General features: G+C 38.1%; 1 protein-coding gene across 1 annotated transcript in view; it reads right to left on the bottom strand.

Annotated features, from left to right (window-relative positions):
* The window catches only part of LOC120539728 (cytochrome P450 2C11-like), an 82,663-nt gene that overhangs the window by 56,558 nt on the left and 13,700 nt on the right, over positions 1-12,405 (bottom strand). Inside the window, exons 4-8 of the mRNA XM_039770111.1 lie at positions 9,523-9,683; positions 9,269-9,445; positions 4,570-4,711; positions 2,915-3,102; positions 801-942 (exon numbers count right to left, since the gene is read on the bottom strand). Of these exons, the coding sequence (XP_039626045.1) occupies positions 801-942; positions 2,915-3,102; positions 4,570-4,711; positions 9,269-9,445; positions 9,523-9,683 (810 nt within the window). The remainder of the gene's footprint in view (positions 1-800; positions 943-2,914; positions 3,103-4,569; positions 4,712-9,268; positions 9,446-9,522; positions 9,684-12,405) is intronic.

Raw genomic sequence — 12,405 nt, 5'->3', positions numbered from 1 at the left:
TGAGACATTTAGTCACTGTGTCTGTGTTGCTCAAAGATAGCAAAGGTCACCAAAAAAACACACTATAAATACTTTCTTGGCTTACTCTGGTTTAATGGATATTTGAATTTAGTAACAGCATTAATGGACATGTTTAGTCCAAACTGTTTGACAATACAAACTGATTATATATGAAACTTATACTATACAGTAAATTGTGCAATTTACCAACTTCATAGGTCTTAAACTGAAGGCATAAGGGATCAGGTCACATTCACTAAGAGAATTATATTTTGACATCAAACTGAGTTGTAGCAATTGATGCTCTTGGCCAGTGATTTAAACAATTGATCCTTATCGTTGGTACCAGGTGGCCATTACAATGACAGAATGGGGTGGTCTTGTTAAAAATACATATATAACAGTCCATATATAGCATTAGTAACCGTTTCATGATCTTAAAAGCTTTTTGGACCGTATTCATTAATTCTGTTCATTTAAATACAGTGTATATATATACAGTATATACACTTGTGCTCCCTCTCCCAAAAGATTTACATACAATAGAGGAAAGGTTTGACCCAGAGCAGCAAACTTTTCTGGAAATTTTACATTTTCATGGAAGCATTTATAACTACATTGACAATTACAAACAGAAACATAAAGGCTTTCTTGATGTTTACTAAACTGTACTAGAATACACTTTCTTCTTTTCTTTTGAATGGAAATAAGTTATAACTTGTTTAATGCTTATGACATGCAGCAATGAATATTCAGACCTTGAGATTCAGTAAGGACAACTATAGTTGTGGAACTCTTACCTGTAGAAAAGGGCATGAAAGCCGGATTCGTTTTGAAGCCACCTTTCTCATCAAGAAAATGTCTGGGATTGAAGGTGTATGGCGTTTCCCACTGTGACTTGTCAAAGAGCACAGAGTGAAGCAAAGGTAACACTGGGGTTCCCTGAAAGAGTAAAACATTTCACTTTCTAACAGTCCATGCATACTGCAGTATTTCCTACGGATGGACAACTCCCTAAAATTTTTAACTGGGTTTTGATGACTAAAGTTGTCTAAGAAATGAATGTTGCTTAGTTAGAAAGGCTTTGTTTTTTAGCAGACCCAGGCCCCTCACGGACCCTGTGATCATCAGAGGTGACTGTGTGCAGAGGGTGCAGACCTATAAATACCTGGGAGTGCAGCTGGATGATAAATTGGACTGGACTGCCAATACTGATGCTCTGTGCAAGAGAGGTCAGAGCCGACTATACTTCTTTAGAAGGCTGGTGTCCTTGAACATCTGCAATAAGATGCTGCAGATGTTCTATTAGACGGTTGTGGTGAGTGCCTTCTTCTACTTGGTGTTGTGCTGGGGAGGCGGCATAAAGAAGAGGGATGCCTCATGCCTGGACAAACTAGTGAGGGAGGCAGGCTCTATTGTAGGCACGGAGCTGGACAGTTTGACGTCTGTGGCAGTGCAACGGGCACTGAGCAGGGTCCTGTCAATCATGGAGAATCCACTGTATCCAAAAAAGTTTAACTACATAGTGAGTAACATAAGTATAGAGATGAAAGAAAATATAACAAATCTAAGTGTCCCTCTAAGTGGACTCTATCTACAATGTGGGGTTGCTGGACCTCTTTCCTCCCAAATACAGTCAAACGCTACCTTCTCACCTCTTATTTAGTATTGACAATCTTTGCACTGTGCACACTAATTTTCTGGCTTCCACCAGTGGAATATCTGGCTAGGACTCCATTTCTGTCAGATTTGTTGTTGTGCTACTTCCAGGGTGTCATGTTCAAATAGGAAAAATGATGTGTTTATCAACATAAATATAATGCATTCCTGAGGGGTACAACTTTGGTACAGAAGCCCAAAACTCAATTTTCATGTAGTTTAAAGCCCCATCTAACACTTAAAGATAAAGATGTCCTTTCCAACAGCGAAAAGGTCCATAAATAAATAATGCAAGGGATCTCTAATGATGCCCTCTAACCAACTGAATACCTTCATGGAAGCCATTCCCTGCTAATATTCGGCTACCCTTCTTCCCCTGTAAGAAATATCCTGGAAATTTTGATCCTATTAGAGTCACACATTCTGCCAGTATTTGCCAAGATTCTGCTTTTTTTTCCTCTTTGAAGAAGTCAGAAATATTTTTAGTCATCTGCAGAGATTGTAATGGTTTTTAGCTGTTTTGTTATTTGTTTATTTTAGGAGAAAGCAAATCAGTAGGTGTTACTGCTGCAAAGGTCTTAACACAAACTCACAAGATCACTTGACAGTGACAGAAGCTGTCGAAACCAAAATCCTTATCCTAAACCATTTGATTGTTAGGTTTTTGCTCAAGTGTTAGTCTCTTTGGTAGATTTTTCTTTAATTGTTAAAAGTTCAAACATTGTTTAATGTGGACAGCCATGAGGTTTCAGGCCATGTGGCACATGCAACATCAAAGCAACCAAATGAAGTGGCAGTACCCAAGTAAATAGATATAGAAAATGGTGCCATGATGACATCACCAGAAAAAGTGATACAAATATAAACAAATTAAAATAACAATGTACAATGTATCAAAATAAAGGGCACTATGAAGTCATTTATCTTATGTTCCTTACGGCATTTTATTCATTTGTCTGGCAGCATGGTGACCATTTCTGCTTATCTTGTAAGGTGCTGTCCTTGTCTGGTAGGTTTCAAGGTCTTGTTTTTACAGTATGTATAATTTTAGGTAATTTTTGCACTGCATTTTTTAATGTTTTCTCTGTTTTATGTTACTCATAAATTTTCTCAACATGCTTATTACAACTTATTGTTCAGTCTTAGATTCTACCACGTATATGTACTGATATGCCTATGCACTGTAGGTTTGAATTCCAAAAAAAAGAACACATATTTTGTTGCAAGCTCCTGCAAACATAGGTGGGTTTTTCACCTGTGGTATGGTGTAGCCCCTGAAGACCGTGTCCTTAGTTGTGGCATGAGGCAAATTCAAAGGAGCAATATCAAGAAATCTTTGGATTTCATGGATCACAGCATCAGTGTAGGGCATCTTCTTGCGATCCTCCATGCATGGGGGGCGCTCTTGACCAATCACATCATCTATTTCCATATGAACCTTTTCTGAAAGAGAATTAAAATACAGAGCTGTTTTAGCTCTAGAAGTCTCATGGATTCAATGAGTTTGAAGTACTCATGTTGCAATCTAGCCAAAAGGCCTTTCTATTTTTCATTTGGATAATTTGGATAATCAAATATTTAGATGTTTAATTATGTATTTCTATCCATCCACTTTCTAGCCTAATTATACACTTCATGAGCTGTTGTAATTTAGACAGAAGTGCACGCTTAAAGTGGGAACCAGCCCTGGGAAAGTCATCGGTTCTTCTAAATGTGACATTTTAGTTTGAAGTTTCAGGTGCAGTTCCCAGTATTCACCTCCTCTTAAGTTTTCATATTTCCTTGTTATACAAAATTGAAATACAGTGCATTTAATCTGCCTTTTTTGACACACTGATCAACAGAAAAAGACTTTTTCATGTCAATGTCAGCCGCCATACAACCGGCACTTGAGAACAGGTCACCCACCTGTACTAAGCATGTTTGGGCCCTGCCAGTACTTAAATGGGAAAACCATCTAGGAAAATTTTGGGTCAATACTGGAAGAGATGTTGGTGAGGCCAGCAGGATGCACCAGCCCTGTAGTCTGAAAGTGGATCCCAATGCCCTAGTGCAGTGACAGGAACACTGTGCTGTAAAAATGATGGTGTCCTTCAGATCAGACATAAAACTGAGGTCCTGACTCTGTGGTTATTAAAGACCACTGGGCATCCTTTGTAAAGAGTAGGGTGTATCCCAATGTCCAAGCTAAATTGTCCAACATGGACCTATCCATTCTAACCCCATAATCATCCCCTGTTTCTAATTGGCTATCTTTCTCACCCCTTCACCACCTAATAACTAATATGTGGTGAGTGTATTGGCACAATAATGGAAGCCATCAACATTGGTTGCGGTTGAAGTGTTTCCCCTCCTGCTTTAAGCCGTGAGAAGAATGCTGTATAAATGTAATTAAATATTAGTATTATTATTTTATTTTTTTATTAATGTGAAAAACAAATCACTGCAAAATGGTCTAAATGAATAATGAACATAAAACACAAAATGATTGATTACATACTGTAAGTATTCACCCATTTCAAGTGAGTATTTAGTAGATGCCCCTTTGGCAGCCATAACAGCCTTAAGTTAATGGGCACAGGTCTATTTCTCAATCAGGTTTGCACATCTGAATGCTGCAAATTTTCCCCTTCTTTTAAAAACTGCTCAAGCTCTATCTGACAGCATGGGGATTACAAGCGAACAGCTTTTATCAAGATCAGCCCAGATTTTAACTGCTAACATTACTATACATTACTGTTCATGTAGCCAGCAGAAAAAAATAAAAACACACATAAACACTTTTCTGTATACACCAGGTAAGTCTTTGGTCTTTTTGCAATATTGCTGTAAAATAATTCTCTCCTGTCCCATTTTAGGATTGTGCTTAGTAAAGGTAAAATACAATCTAATCTGATTTGAGTTACCTACCTTGTATTTTGGGATACTTGATGAAAACCATCATTCCAAATGACAGAGTGGTAGTTGTTGTATCAATTCCAGCGACGAAAAGATTTATCAGTGTTGTCATTAAGTTCTTAGAATTGAACTCTGTTGCTGGGTTGTTTCTTTCCTTTAAGAAAGAAAAAAAACTTACCCACGAATTAACTTATGTTGAGTTACAACTCTTGTTAATATTTAAACAACTACAATATGCACAGGGCTGTTCTCCTCAAACAGTTTCTGCTGTATATCCATTTGTAAGCTTTGAATGAAAATATATGTTTTGACAGAGTTTACCCATTTTTAACAACACTTCTGTATGTTCCACAAAGACACTATGCACAAGTCCAGGTTTGGCGACAGGATGATACGCTCCATTTTTAGATGATGTTCATCAAATACAGTGGATTCAGAAAGTATCCAGACTCCTGAGCTTTCTGCACATTGTATTGTGTTGTAGGTATCATTTTTAACTGTTGAATTTTCTTACTTTCCCATCAATCTCTGCTCAATAGCTTAAAATGAATTAGTTCAAAAGATCTTTTCAGAAAGGGTGTCAAAAAAAAAACCTGAAATTTCTTCTTCATGCAACTATTCAGACTCTTTGCTGTGGGGCTCCAAATTGTGGTAAAATGCACCCTGTTTGTTATAAGTCTCTTTGAGATGTGTTGAGCACTTGATTTAATTGATTGGATATTAGTTATAAAGGCACACACCTCTGTATGAGGTCCAACAATTCACCCTGCACATTAGGACAAAAACCAAGATATGAAATCCAAGAAAATCTCTTCAGACCTCTGCAATCAAATTATGTGGTGGCATGGATCAGGCCAAGGGTGTATAATTATATCTAAAGCTTTGAGGGTTCCCAGGAGCCCAATGAAATAAATAATTGTAAACTAAAAGAAACTTTGAACATTTTCTAGAGTTGGCTGTCTTGCCAAAATGAATAACCAGAAAAGAAGGACATTGGTTATGAAGGTGACTAAGAAAGCTATGATTATTCCAACAAAACTTCAGAAAACCACTGCTGAGATGGAAAAACCAGTTGGAAGGACAATCATCCCAGAAGCACTCTTCAGTCAAAGATATTTGACAGCCCACTTCAAGTTTTCCAAACAGCATTTAAAGGATTCTGATAGTTTGAGAAAAAAGATTGTCTTATCTGATGAGACATAATCTGAACTCTTTGAGCAGAACTGAAGGAATGATTAATGCAGCTAAATATAGGAAGGTCTCTGAAGAAAATATATTCCAGAGTGTATGTGACCTCAGACGGCAGCAGCAGCTCACCTCTCAGCACAGCAATGTTCCATAGCATATAGCCAAGGCAATGCTGAAGTGGCTTTGGGACAAATCCCCGACTGTCCTTAAGTTGCCCAGCCAAAACCCAGACTTAAACCCAAATGAACATCTGTTGAGAGATCTGAAGATGTCAATTTACAGACACTTCCTATCTAATTTAATAGAGATTGATGAGGGTTATCTGTGGTGGGCTAGCGCCCTGCCTGGGGTTTGTTTCCTGCCTTGCGCCCTGTGTTGGCTTGGATTGGCTCCAACAGACCCCCGTGACCCTGTAGTTAGGATATAGCGGGTTGGATAATGGATGGATGGATGAAGGTTATCTGCCCAAATTCAGATATGCCAAGGTTATAGTGATTTACTCAAGAAAACTCAAGATTATAATTCCCACAAATTGGGGTTCTACAAAGTACTGAATTCAAGGTCTAAACATTCATATGAATGAGAGATTTCAACGTTTGATTTTTAATAAATTTGCAAACTTTCTGAAAACATTTTTTCAGTTTGTCATTGTAGGTTACGAAGTGTAGATTGATGGGCAAAAATGTCAAATGGGTCAATTTAAAATGTAACCAACAGCACAATAAAGTGTGTAGAAATTAATAGGATCTTTGTACTTTTTAAATCCACATGTAGCTTAGGCTGCATATCTACTCATTGTTTGCAGCTCACCTCTAATTTCCATTTAAGAATAAAAAATGCAAAATAACACATTTGAAATGTTTTCTCATTAAAGTATATGGTTTAAGGGATATCTATAAAGACAAGCAAGTCAAATGGATCAATGGTCATTATTAAATTCATACATTCATTTTCTAATCTGCTTATCCGTTGAGGACCGAATGGTGAAAAATAAAAGAACAAACAAAATACATTGGAGCTGCATATTTTTACCAAATATATTTTTAATTATTTTATTGTGTTTAAAATCTTTAAATATCCATGCTACTATTTTCTGAACGTGTCCTGCGGTGGGTTGGCACCCTGCTCAGGCTTGGTTCCTGCCTTGTGCCCTGTGTTGGCTGGGATTGGCTCCAGTAGACCCCCGTGACCCTGTATTCGGATTCAGCGGGTTAGAAAATGGGTGGGTGGGGTATTTTCTGAACTTATGTATCCATTATTGTTTTAAGAGATCCAGCCTATCAGTTTTAAAAGGGGATAAAACACCAATCCCTTTCAGGGCTCATTCACTCTAAATTTCTCATTCAAAACACCACATGTTACTTGAAGAAATCATGGTCTGGGAGAAATGCATGCATGGCTGTTTATGACGAGATATGTGCAGGAAAAAATCATTGTGATGGACAGTAAGCAGGAGCTTGTGTCCCAACCAGGACAGTGTATAATGGCTTACCTGTCCAGGAGACCACTGTAATTAAAGGCTAAGAATGATTAGATTAGATTAGATAGATAGATAGATCAGCAGCATACTGATAAAAAACAAAAATTAAAGAGTGATACACCGCATAGAAGAGAGCGCTCACCAAAACTGTCTGATAGAACATCTACAGCATCTTATTGCAAATGTTGAAGGATGCCAGCCTTCTAAGGAAGTATAGTCGGCTCTGTCCGCTCTTGCACAGAGCATCGGTATCGGCAGTCCAGCCCAATTTATCATCCAGCTGCACTCCAGCAATTAGCATAAGTGCCTCAGGGTGTTGTGTTTGTAGTTTAGCAACAGCGGAATGGATAATGTCACCCGCTATCTCCATGTCCGCTCGATGAGGGATGTAAACAATAACAACAATGATATGTCCAAACTCTCTGGGCAAGTGATAGGGATGCCGACTTACGGCCAACAGTTCGATGTCCCTGCAGCAAGTGGAGATTTTAACGTTTACATATCCAGGGTTGCATCACCTTATGTTCACATAGAGAGTGAGTCCTCCTCCTTTCTGCTTCCTGCAGGAATTTCCGTTTGTGTCCGCTCTAACTGGGCTAAACCCGGGTAGCTCCACTTTAGCATCTGGGATGTTAGCTGTTAGCCACGTTTCACAAAAACACAACAAACTGCATCTGTAGGTCCTGACATTTTTCACCATTGCTTGCAGTTCGTCGATCTTATTTGGTAATGATGTCACATTTAACCACGATCACAGAAGGCACCCTTGTATCTCCACTTTCTCTCTAGCTTAGTCTTTAGCTTAGCGCCGACTCTGCTGCCACGATACTGCCATCTTACCTCATTAGGTAAATAGGGAACCACACCTGTGCGGGCCTTTGTTCTCAGCGCTAGAAGTTGACTACCGGAATAGACGAGTCTCGGCGTGTAAAAATCCATGTCCAAGTAGTAAAAAGTAGTAAAAAGTGTCCAGTGAATGAGTCCACATAAAAGAAAGTGATTGGAGTAATCAGTGAAATAGAGTAAAATAGAGAAAAAGGTAGAAAGATAAAGTTGTACCCGGAGGTGCTGGAAAGGCTGCCACTCGCGGCGGCGCCTGAGTCATCATGAATGGCCAGGTATTCCCTGCCTTAGCTAGAATATTAGCATATGCCATCTTGGAAGAGGGATAGACCAAAGAACCTAAACCAGCTGGGACTATTAGCTCCCCCAACATGCTAGGTGTCAGCATTCCTGGGCTATGGAACCTACATGGGCTTTCTGGGAGCGGTAGTCTCATAGAGCAGCACTATTGGGTTCCATGGATGTTTCCAGGGGTTGCTGCAGGAATTTGTGATCAATTCTTTCTCGGGCTTCTGAGATAGAAGTGCTTCCTACTGATAATACCCAGGCATCAAAGGTACTCCTGGATATGAGATAAAAGAACCAATCTGCCTCATTCAGGTGAGTTGGAGTTGGGTGTGAAGGATAGACAAAGCTTAACTGATAGAAGTGGAGCAGGAGAAGAAGAAAAGGAGAATTGTGTTTGTCATAACTTTTGGAAACCTATTGAAGGTATTTGGACAAATAAATCACTGATTGAACTTGGAACTTGTGTCTGGTGTTTAGGGCTCTACTGTGCACTTTACCGGTTGCACCAGGCATACCAAAATGACTCCATTTGAATGAAATAAGTATTTTTATTGTATTTCTGTTCACCATACAAGCTTTTTTTTAATTAATTATAAAATTAACTCTGTTACCCTTCTAAGATAGGTTGAAATTTAAGTAATCAATATGGACCTCAGTGTTAACATTTGCACTGCGCCATACAATGAATATGTTTTTATTATACATCTTTTGGTATGGGATTCACAAAACCAGTGTCAATGTTTGTGATGTGGCATCTGTTGGAATGACAAATATAGTGCATTTTATTACCAAAAATGTTTGTGATATACCATATTTTGGAATGACAGAGACAGAGAGACAGACACAGGAGGATGAACTACATGTCAAAGTAGAATTCAGTTTTAAAAGAAAATGATCAGACAAAATTATTACCTGCTCCATTTTGATGAGGAAATTGTCAATAAAATCCCGAGGGTTGTTGGTGTTTAGAGTCTCTTTGTGGTAGTCCACCATCTCAGAAATAAATACCATTAATTCTTTCATTTTTTCATAAATATTTTGGTGGGGTCCAGGCAGCAAACTGAAGAGTTGTGGAAAGATGTTGTAGAGCTAAGTAAAGGACAACATAGTTCAGTACATAGCTGCAAAAAATCAGCTTCAGTAAAGGTAGCAAGATAAAATACTACCTGGGCCATAGGGACGCTGAGTTGAGGGACAATGATTTTCACCAGAGTCAGGAGATGAATAAACTTTTTATCGTCGTAGTCAAACCGCCTTCCAAACACAATAGAACAAATAACATTGGACACGGCACGGGATAGGGTGTAGGTGGGATCAAAGGGACAACCTGGTGGGAAGATCAAATCATAAGAGTTTTTCAAATACTTGTTTTATGTTGGTTTGCCTTATTTGTTTTATAAAGCAATATTGTATTTATATTAGTTGAGGTTAGTCATTTATTAATACCAGTGCCACATAGAAATTCTAAGCCTTGGCCTGACAATGCTGGAAAGAACAACTAATCGAAAATAGGACTGACAAATCCATTTCAGAACGAACTGAAGACTGATATTATTCCACAGTATAGGCAATGGTCTTTTGAGACCTTGTAGTAGAAAGCAAAAATTGGTAAAATCTAGCATATATAATGATAAATATTTTGTAGACTGTTTTTGAGTCATACTTTTTTATCCTAATTTTAAAACATTTAAGATCCTTGCTCAGATAACACTTGCTCATGGCCTAAGAGGTGTGTCAGTGGCTACGGAGTCGCAACAAGTGAAGTTTTGAATGCTGCAGTCTCTCTCACTGCCATTTGCCTCTTCTTGGCTTGTAAATATCTCTCTGTGCCTCTCAGCTGCTCCATTTATGCAACTGTCCATGCTGTCTGTGTCTACCACTCCACTAAAGGACCATGCAGGGTCACATTAAACCAGAGACCAATCAACATACTAAGGCAGAAAGCCACGAGGGAGCCTATTATCCAGGCTGGTAAAATAATATTAATACAACAGTCACATTTATGTTCTGATTGTATTTGGGCATATTAATTATAACATATGAATAAATGTGTACCATTTTCACCTTCCTGCTCTGGAACTCTAATTGCCTAGAATTTCAGATATAAAGGAAAATAATAAATATTAAACTATAATAGCAGTTAATCCTGACAGTGTGGAAAGGGTTTTGGATTTGGGGCATTCATTCATACATAAAATTTTTTTAAACATAATAAAGAGCTTAAACTGGAAAATAAGGTAAACTTAGGACCCTACCACAACAAAACAGGCCTCCAATTGATTGGTTACTGCATGCCATATCTTGACCCACTGTACTATATTTTTGATTAAAATCAATCCAGTGGATTTGTCATCTTGCATTTTGTCAAATTTGTAACGTGTGTTTTACCTAAGGACTTGTTTTTGTACTCAGAACCTGCACTTACTGAAGAATATTATACAAGAACTGTTTCAGTTTTACTAAGAATTGATATGAGATGTTTTTAGTTGAATTCAGTTTTTGGAATTGTCTCAGCAATGTGTCTTTAGTTTAGTTCTTATATTTTTAAGTTCTAATATATCAACCATTTTGATAAAATGAGGCCCAATGTGGCTTTTCAATCACTATTCAACAAACTTTTTCGAATATATTTTCAAAATGAAAAAAAATCCCTAAATACTCCTTTCTACTAATCCGTAAGATAACTTATTCAGTGTTTTATTAGTTTCATGCATGAAGAAATAAATCCTGGGGATTTTGATAATTTTACTCATAACTAATTAAACCCCGTTTTTCAGTATTTTAGTTAAAAATCTCATTTTAATGCAGAAGGCCACAGCCAGACTTCTGCATGGGCTAACCTGGGCCTCATTCCTGGGCCCTGTGGCCTATAAGGGCCCCAAAATTTAACAAGATGTATCAAAAAGTATGTGTTCCTTGTTTCCCAAGGAAATATTAGTGCATATAGACTTGCTGAATGAGTGCTCTCTGCAGTTAGTATTGAGATAATCCTTTGACCATTAATTGCGCACTCCCCTTCATCCTCTAGTTTCAACAGAACTATAGGTTGTGACTGAGGGAGGCTATTCCTCTTTGGAACATTAGGGTGAGAATAGGCCATTCAAACCAACAAAGCTCGACAGTCTTATCCAATGAATTCTTCCAAAATAACATCATGTCCAGTTTTGCAAATCCCTAAAGTCCTACTGTCTACCACACTACTTTGTCACTTATTACATATGTCTATGGTACTCTGTGTAAATAAAAACCTCCTTAATGTTTGTGCAAATTTTACCCTTTGCAAACTTTCAACTGTGTCCCCATGTTCTTGATGAACAAAACACACATAATTATAACACTTCAATCATGTCACCTCTTAATCTTCTTTAACTTAAACTGAAAAGTCTCTTTCAAAAGGCTCTTTAAATGTTTCCTCACAATTCATCCCCAGATGTGTTTGCTACAGCTGGAAAGCTGAATGCGAAACATAAAGTGCTTGAAGAAAGTGATTTGTTCGGTTATAATAACTGACAACATGAAAGATTTCAGCTCTAATAATAGATAAGCAGACAAGGTGATGATTTTACACTACACATTGACTGCTATTCCACTTCTGAATGGGTGTCATGTAACAAGAGCGTTGGGCAACTTTTATAGATGCTTTAAACTAATCTCCAGGGCACAAGACACATGTATAAGGTACAAATGTTCCTGTATAGAATTTGGATCTTTTCTTAAATGACAGTATGGAAAATATAACTGTGATTTATCCCAAAAGACTTGTAAAGCAATGCACACATTGAAACCCAGTTCCTGAGTGCACATATGGTGAAGCCTTAGTGTTAATATCAGAATATTACAATGTGTCATCAAGAGCCCATCTGTGATGTAGGACAAATTCTTATCTAGTCAATCTCGCTCTCTCTCTCACTCTCTCTCTCTCTCCTATCTCACTTTTCTCACCCATCACTCACATATGCTCAGTGGGGGCTTATCTTCTAGTGAAAGTGGTCCATAGATGACTCCCATCTCAGCCACCTTCCATTGGCCTCTGCTGGGACACACTGAGC

Source organism: Polypterus senegalus, chromosome 11 (assembly GCF_016835505.1).
Source record: "Polypterus senegalus isolate Bchr_013 chromosome 11, ASM1683550v1, whole genome shotgun sequence".
NCBI lineage: Eukaryota > Metazoa > Chordata > Cladistia > Polypteriformes > Polypteridae > Polypterus > Polypterus senegalus.
This window is presented reverse-complemented; position numbering and strand designations above follow the sequence as displayed.